The sequence below is a fragment of the Notechis scutatus genome, chromosome 1 (genome assembly GCF_049901735.1).
Source record: "Notechis scutatus isolate UNSWTSFEM ecotype Mainland chromosome 1, rNotScu1.2, whole genome shotgun sequence".
NCBI classification, from domain to species: domain Eukaryota; kingdom Metazoa; phylum Chordata; class Lepidosauria; order Squamata; family Elapidae; genus Notechis; species Notechis scutatus.
In genome coordinates this window covers 57075946-57096269 of record NC_142009.1, presented here as the reverse complement: position 1 = coordinate 57096269, position 20324 = coordinate 57075946, and the positions used below count along the sequence as shown (strand labels likewise).

General features: G+C 35.1%; 1 protein-coding gene across 5 annotated transcripts in view; it reads right to left on the bottom strand.

The window, feature by feature from the left end:
* CAPN13 (calpain 13) overlaps positions 1 to 20324 on the bottom strand; it is a 185252-nt gene that overhangs the window by 140953 nt on the left and 23975 nt on the right. For all 5 annotated transcript variants that reach the window (XR_015749499.1, XR_015749500.1, XM_087965160.1 and 2 more), the window contains exons 3-6: positions 16714 to 16786; positions 13396 to 13514; positions 9073 to 9206; positions 3687 to 3861 (exon numbers count right to left, since the gene is read on the bottom strand). Coding sequence is in view for 3 of the 5 variants with exons in the window: in XM_087965160.1 (XP_087821286.1) it covers positions 3687 to 3861; positions 9073 to 9206; positions 13396 to 13514; positions 16714 to 16786 (501 nt within the window). In the remaining 2 variants the exon portion in view is untranslated. The remainder of the gene's footprint in view (positions 1 to 3686; positions 3862 to 9072; positions 9207 to 13395; positions 13515 to 16713; positions 16787 to 20324) is intronic.

Below are 20324 nucleotides of genomic sequence, written 5' to 3'. Positions count from 1 at the left end.
TGTCTATTTGGCAGGAAACCATTCTGGTCTGTACGTATAAGTTCACTCAAAATTGGTTTCCTTCTTTCTGCCAATATTGTCATAAATATCTTATAATCCGTATTTAGTAACAAGATTGGCCTATAGTTCGCAATTAGTTGTTGATCAGTGCCATCTTTTGCAATTAAGGAGATGTATGCCTTGGACCAGGACCTCGGAAGTCCAGCTTGCGTTAATGCCTCATTATATAGTTCCAGTAATATTGGTTCAAATATTTCAGATAAATTTTTATATAGTTCGCCTGGTAGACCATCCGGACCTGGTGTTTTATTATTTTTTTGTTTTTGTATCGCCTTTTGTAACCTTGTTAGTGTAATTTCTTCATTAAGTATTTCTCTGTTTTCTTCTGAGATTGGGCTCAGACCGTTTCTCTCCAAGTAGTATCTGATGCTTTCTTCCATAACTTCTTCTTGCTTATAAAGCTCGCCAAAATACCTTTGTGCAATTCTCTTTTTCTCCTCCATCTGATAATACACTGTCCCTTCCTCATCCTTAAGTTGCTGAATTAGTCTTTTCTCTTTTTCTCTTTTTAATTTATGGGTTTATTTGCTGATTCAAAGAAATTATGTTTAAGAGTTTTAACGTTACATGCATTTTCCTCAATATCTATCAAATTTAATTCATGTCTAATCATCCCTATTTCTTTCTTAGCTTCCATATTTTTTGGGTCTTTTTGGAGCTCATATTCAAATTTTTTAATCCTTTCTTGTAATTTATTCTGTTTCTTCCATTTTTCTTTGTTTTTCTTAGCTATATAGGCTATTGATATGCTTCTCACGAAGGCCTTTGTAGTGTCCCATAAATTTTGTAAACTAGTATGTTGTTTTAAATTTACCTTAAATAATATTTCTAACTCATTTTTAATTCTTGAAATATATATTTTTTCTTTTGTTATTTGTGAATTTAATATCCATCTCCTTTTCCTTTTATTATGTCCTTTCCATGTAATTTTAACCGGGCTATGATCGGCCCATATATTGGGCATTATCTCTACTTCACTAATATCTTTCTCGATTGCCCCACTGACCCATACCATATCATTTCTGGACCATGACTTTTGTGGATTAGAATAAAACGTAAATATCTTCTCATTTGGATTCCTCTTCCTCCATATGTCTTCCAAATTGGTCTCTTGTGCTAAGTCAAATTTTTTTTTGGTAGAATTCTCTTTTTTTTTCTTTCTAATCCCTTCCGTAGTAATATAATCTTTTTTAACATCAACAATGATGTTAAAGTCCCCTATCAAGCAAATATTTTCTTCACCTACACTAATTATTTTATCATATAGTCCCTTATAAAATTTATTCTGGTTATCGTTAGGGGCATATATCCCCACCAATAGTAATTGTTTTTGATGTAAATTAATTTGCATCATTAAAATTCTGCCTTGTTCATCTACATAATTTTTTTTTGCATTTATCCCTTTTTTTACATAAATTGCTACCCCCCTTTTTCTTTTGATCTGCCAATGCTGTAAATAATATACCCAACTCAGGATATTCTAGATATTTTTTTATGTTATTTTTGGATATGTACCTCCTGCAATTTTTTGTTTAGTTAATATTAGTTTAGTTAGTTTCTGTCTCCCTGCCTTCCACAGCATTATGGGAAACTTTCAGGGAGAAAGTAAGGAGGAAGCTATCAGGAAGTTGCAAATCCAAGGCCACAGACAAGTAAATGGGAAAGGAGTGAGGGGATGCAGTGGGGTGCAGATTGGAAAGGGTGCATGGAGGAGCACATGTGGATTGGACTGGTTTCTGGGTGTGTGCAAGAGATACTGCATGTCAGGGAGGATACATGGTTGGGCTCTGTGGGTCAGGAAGTGACCCACATAGTAGGGGTGTGAGAAGTACTGAGTGGGTTGGGCAGGGCATATGGGAAAGCAGCATAGGTCAGAAAGGCACCTAGGGAGTTTGGGAATTCACTAGAGGTGCCATGTATGCTAGGAATAGCATGCAAGAGAGACAGCATGGGTTGGGAAGGGGAATGGACATCAATGTGACTTAGGGGTGGCATATGGGGGGGAACAGCATAGGCCAGTAAGAGTGTGGAGGGGTTTGTTTCTCCCTTTTCCTCCTTCCTTCCCTTCCTCCCTATTTCTCCCTTCCCCCATCCCTTCCTTCTCTCAGGTAAGTAGTTGCTCTGGGTGGGAGAGGGAGGGACTGCAAGAATGACTAGGAAACTGTCATGGATCTTTGATAGCAAGGATTGCATCACCACAACAGCAACCAGGAGCAGCATTTTGGTATTTGAAGTAGCCACAACTTTTGCAAACTTCATTGCCTTGGGAGTCATGATTTCTGGATTTTGGACATATCTTATGAGTTAGCCCATTTGAGGTACTTGGTTCAAAAATTGTTGCTCTATGATGCACTGTTTCACCCAGTGAAAGGTTATAGAAATGAGGGTTTTAACAGTAATTAAATAGCATAACACTTCACGTAATTTAATAAAATTACTACATGCTAATAAGGACATTTATTGCACTCAAGATTTATACCGTCTTCATAACATCACCCACTCTTTGTGGTTGTAATAAAACATTCCTCCTCATTTCGGTACAACAATGATTGGGTGACTTTAGAAGACTGGGAAAATAGTAAAAATGTGATAAGTTCCAGAAGCAGCAGATTTCTGGATTTATTCAGAGTTGGGGGAATTTTAACTTTTTTTGTTTTTGTATTTGGGATGGGAATGGCTAATAATGAAAGGTGTTATAATGTTTCACAGTTCAAAGGTTATGTTCTATTTATTTCCAGAGGGAAAAATGGCAAACAATAAGAAATCAGCAATATTTAAAAGAAGAACCTATGTAAAAGTCTTACAAACTCAAATGACTAAATCAGAGATGGAAAAATTGTAAGAAGACCAACTAATCCAAGAGATATTAACACTTTTAACTAAATAGCTCCTGAATAAATAGCTCCTCTGTTGGCTGGAGATGTTGGCTGGAGAATGGAACCTCAGACATAGTTCTAGAACTTATAGTTATCTTAACTGATCAAAAGATCTAAAATAGTGTCAAATGACAAGTGTGATATATGGAAGAAGCTGCTCCAGAAACCAATTGGAAACAAACAGGGAGAAGAGAAATTCCTAGCTCCTGCATCAATCAGTTTCCTAACACATTTCATGGATAGCCCAAGAAAGAGTTTTGCCATCATTTAATTTAGGGTTGACTAAGGCATAAGTAATTGACAAGTACTGTTTTTGTCAGAAAGTCAACAGAACCCAGAAAAAAAGCACACCTCAGAATTAATGTTCTGCACATGTAACAAGGAGCAGTGCCAAACAAGTTTAATCTTCCACAGACTTTTTTGACTCCACTTGGTTCCTTTAGTCAAATTCAAAAAAAAAAATATGGCTTGGATCTCCCAACTTTCTAGTATTATCTTGTGATCATATATGTTTGATGGATTAACAAAAGTATTAGTTCATTTTCTCCACCATAAAAGGATCATTTGTGTCCCACAGGCACCATTTCACTACAAGTATTTTTTTTTTTAATTTTCCAAGAACCTTTCCAAGAACCTGGTTGTTGTTTTGATATCTACAGGATTTTTTTCTAGTAATTTTAGAGAAGCTATTCTGAGAATCTCTTCTGAACAACAAGGTACCAATCTCTGTAAAGCTAACTTCTAACTCACCATCTCAGGAGAGCTGCATGCCATGAGACAGCCAGACAAAGCAGCAGTTTTCATTATTTCAAACAAATGATCAGTAGGGATTCCAAGATTGAATGTCAACTGGACCCCACCCGTGAGATCCACGAGAGCTTCTGAGATAAAACCATAGTGCAACTTCTCATAAGAACCTTGCAATCTGGAAAAAAGGGAAGACATCCAGGGTAGGCAGCAAAAGTGAAACAACACAGAATGTTTTTATGTATAAAAATATAAAAGAAAATTGATGGTTAGAGAAGTTCAGGCAAGTTAATGGTACATTTTCTTTCTAGCACCACTAATGTATTCTGTTAAGTCAGACTAGAAATAGAAACACAGCTTTAGACTGAAAGAATATTTCTATTATATTGTCATTTTTGATTTACCTAATAGGCTAGATAATCTTTTTTCTCACTTTGTCAATTAAAAGTCAGTAAATGAATTATACTCTATATTCATTATTAGTTCATTGTTTTAGATTTATTTCATTTCTCAAGTCAACATGAACAGTAAGTCTTTCCTTGATTCTAATTCAACTCCTTTCTTTCTTTTTCTTTCTTTCTCTTTCTCTTTTCCTTCCTTCTTTCCATCCATCACATCACATAAATGAATCAATACACATCCATCCATATTGCCCTGTGCATATCCTAGAAAAGGTTCAATATTTCATATGCAATTAAGAGAAGTGAAGAATGTTTGTAGTCATCATACAATACAGTTACCCAGATAAAAAAAGAGACAGAGCAAATCCACCTTGTGCTGGATTTGCTTTCTAGAGTCATTGTGGAGCACAATATGACAGACTCTCCAAGGTAGCAGGTGTTGCCTTCCACTTTCTATTAATCTGAATGAAGAGTGACCTCAAAGTTTCAGATGGTACAATAATATTATGGTTCCATGTTTTGAATTGGTTAAGAACAAGGAGTCTTATTTAATCATCCCTCTAGCCCAGAAGATAGTGGGTTCCAATAGGTTGGAAACTTTCCCAATCTTCCAGGAAGAAGTGCAAACTCAAAAGTGAAGCTGGGTTGAGATGATACATAAAGATGAGCTTCAGAAAAAGTCTTCTACAAGAAAAAGTTGTAGAAAGATTTGCTTCTGATCTGTATTTGTCAGATTCTCAAAATATCTCTAAATACTTCAAAAAAAAAAAAACCTTCCGTTTTCTTTTCTTACAAATCTTTGTCCCCAGATAAGCCTTTATATATTGTTTAATGCTGCATGCAATAATTACATAATGCACCACATCCTGAAAGATAAAATAACACCCTTGGTTACAGCCTGAAGTTAAAAATATTTTCTCTGTTGGAAGGAGATCTGCCACAGATAAGTAAACAGGAAAATTAGAATAAAATTAAGCACAGCCTAGGCATTTATTTTTTGCTCCATTTTTATTTACTTTCCATCATTGAATGTTCATCAGATAGTGGCATACCAAATACCAAAAAGCATGTTTCAAGTTTTTATTTTATTTTATTTTATTTTAGTTTGTATTTATTAATGCAAAAGAAAAAAGAGGAACCAGAGTTTATAACAATAGTAGCATATGCCATTTAATAAAAGTAAGTACACAATCGTAGCTTCACCTTGAATTTAAACAAAATGGTTTAACTTATTTAAAACTAATGTTTCCAACCTAGCATTTTCCTTTTATTTCTACTATAATGTTTTTCTTTTCTTGTATTTTTTGCTTTCCCTTTGCTTTCTTTCTACATCTTTTCTTCTTTGTATTAGTGTGTATTAGTTTTTATTTTCTTTTTAAAAATCTTTGTGGCATTTCCCATTTTATTATTGAACAATTTTTCAACCTTGGTAATCATTCATTATATACCATCTGTATAAGATTTTGTTCCAATTTGCTTTCAAACTGTAGCTTGGAGTAAACCTCATGATTTTTTCCCCATAGTTTTTCCTATTGTCCCACTGTTATTACTTCTTTAAAAGCTTTACATTCACTTGATCACACAATTCTTACTTTGTTCTATCTCTGTGTCATATTTTCAATAACAATTTTAAATATGTTCTAACACTATCTTAATTCTTTATAAGTATTTTCAATTCTGACATCTTTGAGCTGTGTTCAACTTCAGGGTTTATTCACCATTGTTTACACAACAGATTTCCTGATGTTTCACAGGCAACCATGGTTTGCATCTTCAGAGGCAACTGAGCAGGCTCCTATCTTTATAGCTAAGTGACCTGACTTTGGATTGGTCTTAAAGATTGCTCAATCACATCAGCAATAACACTGTTGAAAAAGCACTGTGCAATCTAAACCCATCTCTATCTATTGGACCGGATGAAATATGTGCCTACTTCTTAAAAAAGCTATCCACTGCCATAGCCGAACTGTGGGATCTATGATTCTTTGTTCTTTGTGTACGTGCTAGGACAACGGAGCCTTGCGGAGGTTGGCTGGAACATGGAGCAAGGAACAAGGACAAATTGTTGCCATTTCTAAACCAGAACTGTAACAAGCTTAAACTTTGCAGCCTTGTACGCTTTATGCGAATAATCAGTGCATGTTGTGTGGTGTAATGCGTTCGTGATAGGACGTCAACAAAAATTGCTTCTAATAAAAGAGGGTTTCGGAGTTCGCTCTGGGCTCTCATCCCCTTGCATTGTGTCTTCTTTCCATGAGAGACCACCACACCGAACCTCGAAGCATAATCTTTGAAAAATCTTTCAGGACCAGCTCCTTACCAAAACTATAGTCACAAGCCACAGTCATCCCCACCTTCAAAAAGGGAGACCCCAGCCTAGTTGAAAATTACAGACCAATCTCTTTATGTTGCATCACCTGTAAAGTCATGGAATCAATTATTAACCAATCCATCATCCTCCACTTAGAGACAAACAACCTACTCTCTAATAAACAATTTCATTTTAGGAAAAAAACTATCATGTAATCTGCAACTCTTACACTGCAAAAACATATGGACTACACAACTCGATCAGGGCAAAGAATAGACGCAATTTACATAGAATTCTGTAAAGCCTTTGATTCAGTGGTACATGACAAACTACTCCTAAAACTAAAATCTTATGGTATCTCTGGACAACTGCATAACTGGATAGATGCATTCCTGTCAAACAGATAACAAATGGTCAAAATTGGGAGCGTCCTATCAAATTCTGTACCTGTCAACAGTGGTGTCCCCCAAGGCAGTGTTCTAGGACCAACTCTTTTCATACTCTACATAAATGACCTCTGTGATCATATCAAGAGCAACTGCATTCTCTTCGCTGATGATGTAAAGCTATTCAACACCACAGACAATACTGCTACCCTTCAAAAAGTCCTTGACTCTGTATCAGAATGGTCAAACAAATGGCAACTTCAAGTCTCAACAAATAAATTCTCTGTCCTACATATTGGCAAAAAAAATCAGAAAATAAAATACAGGCTGAATAGTCAAGACCTTATTGATGATCCAAACTCTGTCAAGGATCTTGGAATGCTCATCTCTAATGATCTAAGTGCTAGAGCCCACTGTAACTACATAGCCAAAAAGGCGTTAAGAGTTGTTAACCTAATCTTATGTAGCTTTTTCTCTGATAATATTACACTAATAACTAGAGCATACAAAACATTTGCTAGACCAATACTCAAATACAGCTCATCAGTCTGGAACCCACATTATGTATCTGATATTAACACAGTTCAGAAAGTCCAGAAATATTTCACAAGAAGAGTTCTCCACTCCTTTACTCGTTGCAGAATACCTTATGGCACCAGACTCAAAATTCTAGAACTAGAAAATCTAGAACTACGCCGCCTTCAGTCCGATCTAAGTATAGTATATAAAATCATGCATTGCAATGACTTACCTGTCAATGAATACTTCAACTTCAACCATAACAACACAAGAGCAAACAATAGATACAAACTCAAAGTTAATCGCACCAAACTTGATTGCAGGAAATACGACTTCAGCAACAGAGTGGTCAATGTCTGAAATACTCTACCTGATTCTGTGGTTTCTTCCCCAAACCCCAAAAACTTTAATCTTAGACTGCCTACTATTGACCTCACCCCTTTCCTAAGAGGTCTGTAGGGGGCGTGCATAAGCGTCCCAACGTGCCTAACGTCTTATTGTTTCTTTTAATTTTTTTATGTTTCTTATATGTATCCATATATTAATAACTATGTTTTTACTTATACCTATTATCTTGTAAGCAATTGACAAATAAAAATAAATAAATAAAATAAAACTCACTAATCTTGTGTGAGACTAACAAGGCTGGGGCCATTTCCAGTGGGATGCTGTTGCACAGGGCAAGCACTGCCAACCAAAAAGACAAGACTCTGGGAACCAGCTGTATGACAGAAAGGATTCAGAGCATACCATCTCTGTTAGATTTGAATTGAATTTTGCAAGCAAAATTTTACAAGCAAAGTCAATGGGAAGCCAAATTTACTTAATAACCATGTTACTAACTTAACAACTACAGTGATTCACTTAACAACTGTGGCAAGAAAGGTTGTAAAATGGGGCAAAACTCACTTAACTATATCATTTAGCAACAGAAATTTGGGGCTCAACTGTGGTTGTAAGTGAAGGATTACCTGTAATTATATGAGACCTTAATGTTAAAATTTATTAATATTGTACTGTTACTTTTTCAAGTACAGGTAGTCCTCATGTAAACTCATAAAACATTTTGTATACACATTTTATAGTTGACAACAGAAAGAAGGGGGGGGAGTTTCAAAGAGCAGGAAACAGTGTGGAATCGAAAGTACATTCCATTCATATTTTCTTCAAAGGCTGATTAGATGGCTGAAGCTTCTGCCTCGAAAAAATCTAATTGGAGAGCATGATTGATGACTCTTGGCTATGGATGTTTTTCGTTGGATGGTATCAGAGGGGTGGGGTGGGGGAAACAGGATCAAGGGTGACAGTGAATTACATATTTCAGAGTTGGCTACACCCAGGTTAGTACCGGATGTAGAATGTTAACTTCAAATAAATCCTCTTTAGTTTTGGGAGTGGGGCTCGAGGCTCATGATTTAATTGGAGTAACTGCCAGAATCCTGACACCTCGACTTATAACTGTTCATTTAATGACTGTTCAAATTTACAAATGCACTTTAAAAAGTTACTTACAACCGTTTTTCACACTTACAACCATTGCAGCACTTTCATACAGAATCTGTTAAAGATATCTATACATTGAAACCCGGGTAGGCAATTGAAGTAGTAAATGACTGTGAACAAAGACATATCTATTTATCTTTTGAATAAGAATTGTCTCTTGGCACTATGCTTGTTACAATACAAATTATTCTGAATCCTGGCTAAGCAGACTACAGTGGTGAGACATGTAAGCAAAACTTGAAACAGAAGCAGCTTTTGGAAATATTTACTTGGCATAAGCTTTCTCAAGCAGAGATGGCCAGAATTCATTCTTGCTCCTGGGATGAACTGATAAGTAATTTCCATCAATGAAAGGCAGTCGGTCGTCTATCACCACATCAACCCAACTTCCAAAATACCAGAACTACAAAACAAAAGAAAGAAATGTAATTTTAGATAAACAGTTTTTTAATGATAGCACATCATAAAATGAATTTTTAAAATAATTATTACTATTCTTTCCTATCTTTTGGAGATCAAAGGGGTGCTCATGGAAGTGTCCTTTCAGTATGAATTCACAAGAACCTTTTGAGTTAGACCCGATTGAGAGAAAATGTGTGTTTTAAAATTAACAGAGAGTTTCCTGATTGAGTGGAGACTTTGAAAAAATGGTGTATATGCAAAATGAAAGAAAGACCATAAAGAGACAGAGAGAAAAAGAAGTACCCTCCTCTAAATCTATACATGTCTCTTAATGAAACAAAGTTAATTTTACATGTTATCCATATCTAATTATACAATTGAATTAATAACATTGAAGTCTGTCTATTTGGAAACAAATTAAACTACATATAAAGTACTTTTCTTACCTTTAATTGGTAAAATAAATTTGGAAGGAAATTGCTGGAATATAAGGAAATAAGTTCTTCAGACCATTACATAACTTTTTGAGAATAATTACCCTTCAAATTTGTATCATTTAATGTTACACTGTACAAGAACACTGCATCCATTGCAACTGTCTTTCTATTAATTTCCAAATTACTGGAAAATAATAATAATCATCTACAACCAATGAATTTTCCAAAAACAAAATTAATGTTTTCAGTGAATCGAGGCTTTTATTTGGATTTCCCCAGTCTAACATCTTAACCAGCAGTCTAGCTTTAGCAAGTATCTAGAGCAATTTTCCACAGCCAGGTAGGAAATACTAACCTTGGCCCTGGATAATTTCATAGATTAATAAGGTATTATAATAAGAACCTTGTGGTATTAGACTACAAATTAGTCTTCTGTTTTTAACAACAAACATCCAGGTGTTGTAAGGACACTAACAATGACAACATAAAATCATTCTATGTTGATTCTGTTTTTACATGCTCCAGCAAGAAATATTCAAAGATATATTGCATCTGAATCTGTAGATAGTTATGATCATAACTGTATCTGTCTAATCCCATTTTAAAGTTCCTATATTTAACTCCACACTTATGACAGCCAATTATATAAGGTAATTACACTGTGACTAATGAACTGGGGTGTTTTAATCTATCTTGAATCAAATAGAATTGGTTTCACTGGGTGACCCAGACTCTAGAACTCTACACTAGTCAAAGTATTCTCTTTCCCTTCTTTTCTTCACAACAAAGAAAAAGAGAAAAAAATTCCCACCTTGGAACTAACTTTGTCTTTTCTTTAAATCAGGAGTGTCCAACCTTGGCAACTTTAAGACTTGTGGACTTCAACTCCCAGAATTCCTCAGCCAGGAATTCTGAGGAATTCTGGGAGTTGAAGTCCACAAGTCTTAAAGTTGCCAAGGTTGGACACCCCTGCTTTAAATCATCATTAACAACAACAAAAGAACTTTTTCTTCTTTTTACAGAGTGAATTTTTGTGTTTTTCTGCTCCATCTGTATTATTTTTCAATAACCATACTGAAAAATTAAACTCTATTTAAACTCTAATAAAACTCTATATGTAATACAAAATAGGAAGATTGAATACTGGAGGATAGTTATCTAAGACTCCTGCATCTTAGGATGGTCTTGTCAGAAGGGCATACACCCCTTTCTCAAACAACTTCCTTTCAGAAAGCAGTAAAACACTTATTTAAATATAAAAATAGAGTGATATTGTATAGTAGAATGATGTATATGTGTATTTATTGTAGAATTATTGTGTCACTCATAGATTAAAACAGTCCAAGAGATAAACTGCTTCTCAAACAGCCTAGCTAACAAAGATAGTATGTGAAATTAATATCCCTAAAAAAATAAAACCTTCATTCTCCACAAGCATATTTTCAACAACTATTGATTAAGCATGAGTTGCTTGGTTCTTTTTGCCAAATAATACAATGGACTGTGTCTACCATGAAATTCAATAGTTAAAAATTATTATTTTACCTATGAAAGAAAGGGATTCTACTAGCCACTTAAGCAGCTGGAGGGCACAGGTGTTCATCTATCAAATACAGGTGATGAATTGTTTCAAGAAAGGAGTAAAGAAAGCCTTCACTATGGACAAACCAAAGAATCCATTTCTGCCATCATTAGCAGCCTAATGGAGTGTGTCATGACTTTGTTAGCTCTATGGGACAAATCTCCATAGCTGTAAAACAAAGACATAAACTGAAGTATTTGGGATCAATTTCAACATTGAATGGTAGCTTAGATGGGGGAATTTGAAAGGAGAACAGAATAAAGCCCTTGAAAGGTCACATCTTTGGGAGGTCATTAAGAAACGTGAAGGGGATGATCTTGCCATACTGTCATTTAATAAGTAATAATCAAGTTAAAAATAGACCTGAAGGTTTTATGTGAATCTGGAATTGAAAGTGCTATGTATGAAAGCAAATAATGTTCAGTGCATGGTTCGACATTGAATAAGGTTTAAATCAAGGAAATGGGATGTATTTATGAATCAATGTATGGAGAAGGCTTGTGATGATATTAGAGGAGTTTCAGTTGGGGGTGTGACTGCATGTGTACTTTTGTGTGCAGTTGATGTGTGTTGTTGATTAAGAATACAAATTATTTGTAACAAACTTTAGCTGGCATAATGGTCTGAAAATTAGATTATTGAAAAACAAGGTAATTGCCTTTGATGGGGAAATAGAGCAATTTGCTGCAAGTTATACAATATTTAATAAAGATTAGAAAATGGAGAACTTTTTAAGAATACAAATGCTGGTAGAAAAGTAATATAGCTATGTACTGAGATAGCAAGGAACACTTTTTGTTGTTACTATTGAAAGAAGAGAAAATACTTATGTGTACTGATGTGCTTCTGTCCAATTTGTTTTATGAGAGTGCAAGTTTAAGTAGTTAGGAAAAAACATAATTTGGTTTGAATTATGAAGTTGAATGCGGTAGGAATGGAGTACTTAAGTAGTGTGTGATAAAAGAAGAAGTGATGTGTTCAAGAATGGATGGATGCTAAGTGAATATAGGCAAGTGAACTATCACTATGTAAGAAATGTGTTAAGATGCTTTGGAGAGAATGAATGAGGAGTGAATTGTAAAACAAATTTATGAAGAGTGAATGGATTGAGAGATAATGAATACCTAGAAAGTTATGGGTTGGAAGGAATTGATGAGATCCTGAAAAAGAGAATCATGAGAAGCTTAAAAAATAAAAGGCAAAATATAAATGGTGGAGACAGTGGAATCAAGGATGGTTTAAATGGATAAATAAGTATCAGGGTATAATAAATAGGGTTGGCATAGTTTTAGCTACTATATTTTACTTCTTTTGTCTTATCTCATGCTTTTTAATTCCTTTGGTTAGTGTTTCTTGCATCTTATGTGCACTTGGCATAACATTACTTACCCTGAAAGAAAATAGTGTCTCGGGTATGCATGTAACAAAGGTAGATAAGTAGATCTCTTTATTTCTTTTTTAAAAAAAGAACATTCTTCACAAAGTTGCACCAAAACTAATTAGCAAGTTATGTCATGTTACCTGCAACTTTGAAGAGATAATATAAAAATATTACAGACACAACCTTTTGATTTAGAGGGGAAAGGTCAGGGGTTGCTTTTCTTTGCTTCAGTTTGATCTTGCAGGAAGAAATATAGATCGAGGTGTAAGCTGCTGATAAGGGGGCAGTGAAAAATGGTTTCAAATCACATTTATAGATTCTGCTTCTTAATAAGAATAGGTTGCTTCCAACGAAGTGCCAGTCATGAAGCACTTCCTAGCAGAGTATTTTGTATCTATAGTGGAATCAGCATTACAAAGCAAGCCATATAGAATATTCAGAACTAAATATAATATGTGGAATTGATTATTGTGGAGAATCTGACATGACTTATTCTATTGCACGCCGAATAGTATTTATATACTACAGTGGCTTAAAACGGTTGCTGTGAATGCTTTAGCTGTTCTGAAAAAAAACCCTCATTTGATATAAGTATGCAACTTAACATTTTTCTGTATGCATCTTTTTATGATCTTAATTAATATGCTGATTAATGTGCTTATTTTGTTATAATACTTGCATTTAAAGATCTTTTGATTTTTAATACTGCTAACAAGAAATACATGGTGTCATCCAAGCTCTAGGTTTTAAAATAGTTGAAAAAGGCACTGCAACATTTTTCATCACCAACCTGAAAATGAAAGATCCCTGCATAAGTGTGATTAAATCCTTGGTCTGTAGGAATCATATTTTTCAGGAACCGTTGTTGTTGGGTCAAAGCACCCAGAGCTGCTAAAACCCAACAGTTACCTTAAAGAAAGGAATGATAAATTACAAAAGTTCTCATACTCAACTTCCTCTCTAAAATTCACAAGAACTTGACTATTAACCCAACTGATAGGCCACGAGTCTTCAGGTTTGTAGAATATTGATTTTTCCAACATGTCTGAAACATGCTGTGAAATCATGCAGGATTCATTCATTCTCTCCTTACAAAGCATATGCTCTCCACTGTGATATGGTTCTTTTCTTTAGCTCATTAAAAAATTCCTGATATTTGCCCAATTCTAATGATTAGGTATTATTTATTGAATGGGATTTCCCAAAAAAAGTTTATCTCTGGTTTGGAAGTATTGGTATGGTGAGACCATGAGCCCCAACCCCACTAATTCTGTAGGCCCTTGAATAAAATATTTCTTGTATTTATTCCTTTTATTCTTACTGAAACAATTCTTAATTATACTGCAATTATTTTGTAAATTAATACATTTTAAGTTTTTAACTGATATCCTTTTATTCTCGATTGGACATCTATAAGTTGTTGTGGAATATGTTGTGGTTACCATTTAGAGTAAGTACAGTATCTTGTCTAATAAATGTCATATCTGAGTCAATCCTTCCAAATTATTATTTTTTTCAAATATTTTATCACATGATATAGTTGCATATTGATGTATTTTCCCCAGATATGTGTTTTAAGGGGACAGGAAAAGTATAATTTTCAACACACACACACACACACACACACCTGCTTTTGAAAATAATTCAGAAAATGAATGAAATCACCTCTGCTATTCTTCAGTTATGCTTAAAGGTTTAGGTGCTAGTGATGTTGACATTATAAAAATAATAATTCCTGCTATATTCTGCTTATTTTCTAGTTTGGCCCTTAAAAAAGAGCAGCCCTACTGATATTTTTGCCTGAAAATTTGAGGGAAATTTTCAGAATGTGCACCTGCCACAAGAGGGTTTGAGGGGAGCTGTCAATATCTAGCTTCCTAACTTTCTAGAAGTAGAATATGCGTGGGGTGAGGTGTGTGTGTGTGTGTGTGTGTGTGTAGGGAGGCACTTTGAATTCTCATTTCATTTTTTTCCAGGATCCACACTGTTGTTCATTCCACCTTTTTTGTTTGCCACACATATTTTTTTTTCTTTTCCACTTCAGCTGCTAATATGCCTTGCATATCTGGGTCATCTTTCATGAAGACAATTTTCTTGTTTCCCTTGCTGTTGTTTGCTTTTCATTTACTCTATCCTTGGTCCGCTGGAAGAAGGGTGTCATTTATCACTCTGAGCACATGATCTCTTCATTTTTGTTGAAGGCATTATTGCTTTAGCCTGCCATTTGCCACTTGAAATGCTTTTAGTTTGAAACAGATGTGCTGTATCAAATACATTTAGATGCATAATGTACTATATATGCATTATATATTATTATATATGACATAATAATGTTAAGATACCAGGTAGTTTTCTAATGTGAGGATCTAATTGTATAACTAGAGAATACTGAGGGTTCCAGAGCCTCCTTCCTTGATTGGAGAAAGGCTTGTGTCTTAGGAAACCAGACAGCCCAAGAATAACTGAATGTTTGTTATATCCTTATCATGTATATTCTCCAATGAACTATGAAATGGTTGTTTTGTTTCCCCAATGTACAGATCTGCACATGGCTCATTGCATTGTACTGCACATACCACATTGCTCAGTTTCTGTTTTATCCTTGGAATGGACAAGCTTCTGCCTTAGTGTATTCTTGGGTTTGAAGTGTGCATGTATGTTGTGTTTCTGTATGTTCTCTCTCTCAGGCTCATTACTATATTGTGGTAACGTTATTCCCTTATCCCAATCCACAGCTGTCATCTCTTCCCAAGCCTGTTCTTAACACTTTTTCTTTCACCCATATCCTATTCATTTATTCTTCACTTGTCATTTGCTTTGCTTCTTTGAACTGTCTTGCTTTATCAGCCAAACCATCTTTCTTCTCTTTAAACCTCTCCTAATCAAACCTTAATTTTCTTTTTTTCCAAAACACATCCGTCACACATCATCAGTTTCCTATTTGGAACTATGCTTTCTCTGCTACCAGTTAATACTCCATCAGCTTTTCTTTTCACTTATCAAACTCTAGCACCTGTTTTCTGCTGTTTTGTATTTATTACAAAGCTGATGGATGAAATTCATAGCATAAAATTAAATATATGCTTAAATCTCCCTCCAAAATCAGTAGGCTTCAAACAGCTTAACTTTGGTGAGATTGCTTCCTGGACCCAAACTCTGTTCTCTTCCACTTAACACCATGTCAGGCAATACTCAATACAGTCCTGTTCAAAAGACAGGGTGAGTATCAAAACATAAGTACAGTAGGCTAGAAGAGAACCATAAAATAAAATAAAACAAGTGGGGAAAGTGAATAGAGATTTTTTCCATTATCTCAAAATGATAGAATACAGGTTTTTTTATGAACCTGAAGAGGGGGTTAGGGGTAGGGGAAGGAGCACCTTCTACAATGCAAAGTGAAATTATAGAACAGGAGTGTCAAACTCGCTGCCTGTGGGCTGGTTGCGTCATGCACTGGCCATGTCCACCCCCTAGCTTAGTGAAGGGGAAAATGTTGCAATATGTCACATGATGACAATATGACGCCATGAGTTTGATCCTCCTGTTATAGAATATGCTGTGATAACATATGGTATATAACTCTCAGTCTGGATTATACAAATTAATAGAGATTATCAATATCTTTTATTCATCATGGTTACATCCTATGCTCATTATCAAAGATATTATACCTCTTAATACAAATTTCTGGAAGCCACAAATTGCCAGTTGTAAGCAATTAGATCAACGTGTGAAAGGGTCAAGTTGGCTACTTTATTGTATTCTACCTAGAGTACAAGAATCTACTCAGATGGTTTGCCCTCACTTGGCAACAAACAGATAAAGTTTCATGGAATGGGAGTGGGGGGTGGGGTCAGTCCTAGGTCTCTTGCAGTTGTGCAATAACTCAAGGCTAAGTCCCCATTTGATTCCTCCTCCTTGCCTGGCTGGATTCTTGTGTGGTGCTATTGTTTTATGTCCTATTTCTCTTAGGCATAGCTTTGACTATTATGAGAACATTTTATGCATACACAAGATCCACTGAAAACCTTTAAAGGAGAAGTAGAACCAGGCAGCCAGGGATATTTCCAAACTCATACTCTTATTACTTAAATATTCAATCCCTTACCTATTTTTTGTCCTTGAAGAATATCAAATCGGCTTATTCCATCCACAAATAAACGTGGGTTTCTGACCAGTTCCTTCAATGGAAAGTGATAAACAATATTTATTCAGTCTTGATTAATGAATTATTCAATCAATTATTATTACCAGTAGCAGTAATTTCAATAATTATTTATCCTAGCTACTGCCAGCACTTCTATATAAATGAAAAAAAGAGAAGTCCTGTGCATTTGGAAACTATGGCTGCAAGTGAGATGTATACACCAAAGAAATACTTTAGAAGAGGTGTGTTTCTTGCTACAAAAATTTCCAACTTCTTCTACCAATATGTAGTCCTGTTTAATGAATTATACTAGAAGAGAGAGATTTAGAATGTACTTCATTGCATTTGAAGATATTGCATTGCATCAAAAATGGAGCACTCAGTGTACTTTAGCTTTTAGCATCTTTGTTTACTAGACTTGAAAGAAACTGCTGGAGCTATCCAGCTGAGCCTTGTTACCTACCGCAAGAAATTATTTATCTAGACATCCGTTGTTAGTCTCATTCCTTTTTATTTCTTTAAATAAAAAACCAGATATCTGCAAAAACCTCAGTGATTACTCTTTCACATCTTTCTCAGTCAATTTAATTAGCTGTCAGGGACTCCTCAAGGGTAGTATTCCCACCCACCACCCACCCTCCTTGGAAAGCCACATAGGTTTATATTGCTCTAACTTAAAAGAAAGATCTGAGTTGTCAGAATCAGGTCTGCTTAGATGTCTGAGGTGAGGTCCTGCTCAGCCATCTGGAAAGTATTTGAGCCTGTGAATCACAGGGGAATAATAGTATAGGCAGACAGTGTGAGTGTTTGCATATTAGATCAATGCCTCTTTTTTGGATGTTTTGGGGAAGGCAACATGTGGTTGGGTCCACTCCAAGCAATGGTAAATTCATTCTTTAATGAGGTTCCATCTGTTCTGAAACAAAGTTTATTGATAAGACTCCTTATCAATAAACATTATGTACCCAATAGTGTTAGATAATTTACAATTAATCCTCACCCTTTTCTTTTGGGATAAGTTTGTGTAGCTGATGGTGGTGCCTGGTGGGAATAGCTTATCTGGATGTTTTCAGTCAGGTTTCAACCCTGCATGTAGTACTGAGGATGCCATTGATTATGCTAGTGGATATCTGGCTTGTGACTGGTTCTCCTGGTTCTTCTTGATCCCTTAGCAACTATCAATGCCATCTGTCATTGTAATTTTTGTACTGTGTGTGAATGCTAGTATGGTTCTCCTCCATTCTCTGTGGTCAGTTTTAGTCAGTATTAATAAAGAGGAGAAAATGCACCTTAGGATCTTTTTTTATGGGGTTCTTCAGTGATCAACACTTTTATTTCTTCTGTTTAGCCTCTAAATTAGGCCATTGAATAAGAGAATCTGACAGCATGGGGCCAGATATCATTAGTTACTAAGGGATCAAGAAGGATCAGGAGAACCAGGTCACAAGCCAGATATCCACTAGCATCATCAATGGCCTCCTCCGTACTACATGCAGAGTTGAAACCTGACTGAAAAGGTCCAGATAAGCTATTCCCACCAGGCACCACCATCAGCTCCACAAACTTATGCACAATATACATAATTGTATATCTCAACTCCACGCCAACTGAGTGATTGAGCTGCTGTCTCATTGTCTGGAGTTAGGTAAAGTTTGTATGGGGAAGAACAGGTTTAGATTCAACCCTAGCAAGACTGAGTAACTATCAATTTAATATGTCTATGGAGATTCTCAGTCATCCAGGTCATGGCTATCCCAGAGATTCTTTTTCAAAAGTCAGCTGAACTTTCTGGTTTTTCTGTGAAGATATTTTGGATGAGCTTCTTGGATGAGAAGCGAAACAACTTCAAAGAAAAACCAGAAAGTCAGTTGCTTTTTTAAAAAGCACTTTTGTGATATCAATAATCCTCTGTTTCAGGTTATTAGTTTTTGCTTTAATTTTTGATATGAGAACAATTCTAAACCCATAGAGAATATTCATAATAACTATATTTAATTAATGAAGTAGAGATATAAATATGCATGTTTAAAAACATTTTCCCCTTGTTCCATCCAATGTTTGTGCTGGTCCTACTTCTTTTCTGGACTGCAACCCAGAAAAACATATCCTTCAACGCATAAAGCTATTTACCTCCAAGCATGAATTCATCCTCTCCATCGCTATCAATCAATAGAATTAGGAAGCTGGACTCCTAACTATTCAATTCTATTTCTCTTTTGTTGTATGTAATAAAATTTGATGGGTTTTTTTTAAATGAGCATTACTGGGCTTTTTGGGCTACCAACTCAACATCTCAAAGTAAAAAAAAAAAAAAAGCATTCTCTCAGCTCAAGAAGAAGTGGAGCAACATTTCCTGACTGTGACTCCTTCATTAAAGTCATGTCACTACTTATTTATCTGAATAAATTCCGTTCGGATTTTGAATTGTAATTGATGGCTGAGAAGAAGCAGCAACAGCCTGTGATGTTAGTATTTGCACCCATTCAGTTTCTCCATCAGGAGAACTTTTCAAAAAGGGGATGATTCATTACCCTGAGGTCAGTTTTATTTTCTCAGGGCAGAATTCAGTCTCCTTTAGAAAACTTGTCAGAAAATCCCTGACAATCCCTGTGATTTTATTAACTTTTTCTATGGTGGGTAGTACATGAAGCTTTATTTTCCTAGATTGTGCTACTGTAGTAGGCTGTAAAAGGAAGAGAGAAGGAGAAAGATTTAGACATTTAAGAAAGCTGAAGTAAGTTGTTATGGATAGTGCTCATGAAAAATACTTTTGTGTAAGATATTGTGAAAGAGACATAATATCTTCCCTTTCTCTGACAATCCATTATCCATAAATTATTGCAAAAGAAGAAAAATATCATACACTTTTCATTCATTTTTTTTTCTCTTTTTGTGGCCACTCATTTCAAAAATGCAACTCAGGCCAGCTTTTACACGTTAAAACACTTTTAAAACCAATATTAATACACACTTTTAAAAAAACAACACTCTATTGTTGCTTAAAAACAAAAGCTATTGCAAAAGAAGAAAAATTCCACCCACTTTATTGATATATTTATTAATTCTTTTTATTTTTATGGCACTCATCTTACAAATACAACTCAGGGCAGCTTACAACATGTTAAAGCCCAATATTAATAGACATTTTTTAAAAGAACAATGAAAGATCAATCCAAATGAAACAGTTAACAGAAACCTATCAACTTATCTAAACTTCTGATCCTCAGACTGAAGCCCAGTCATGAAAGTTCAGAACAGACAAATGAAACATATGAATAGTTGAGGTTCAAAGAGGGAAGCTAATTGATGGAAGATTTTGATAGCAGATACAGTGCATCATAGGGAGGTTACTCTGATTAAGGGGCAAGGCCACTGAAAATGTTTCTAAAAATAGATGAAATAAAAATCAATAATACTATTTTGATTAATTTACCTAGAAGATTATTATATTTTAACACACATTTATCCAGCATTTTATGTGATTTTCAGGTTTAAAATAAATTAAGAGTTAATTTAGCTGGCATAAAATCCAGATAGTTTACTGTTAACATCTTCCAATCAAGGTGCCAGCA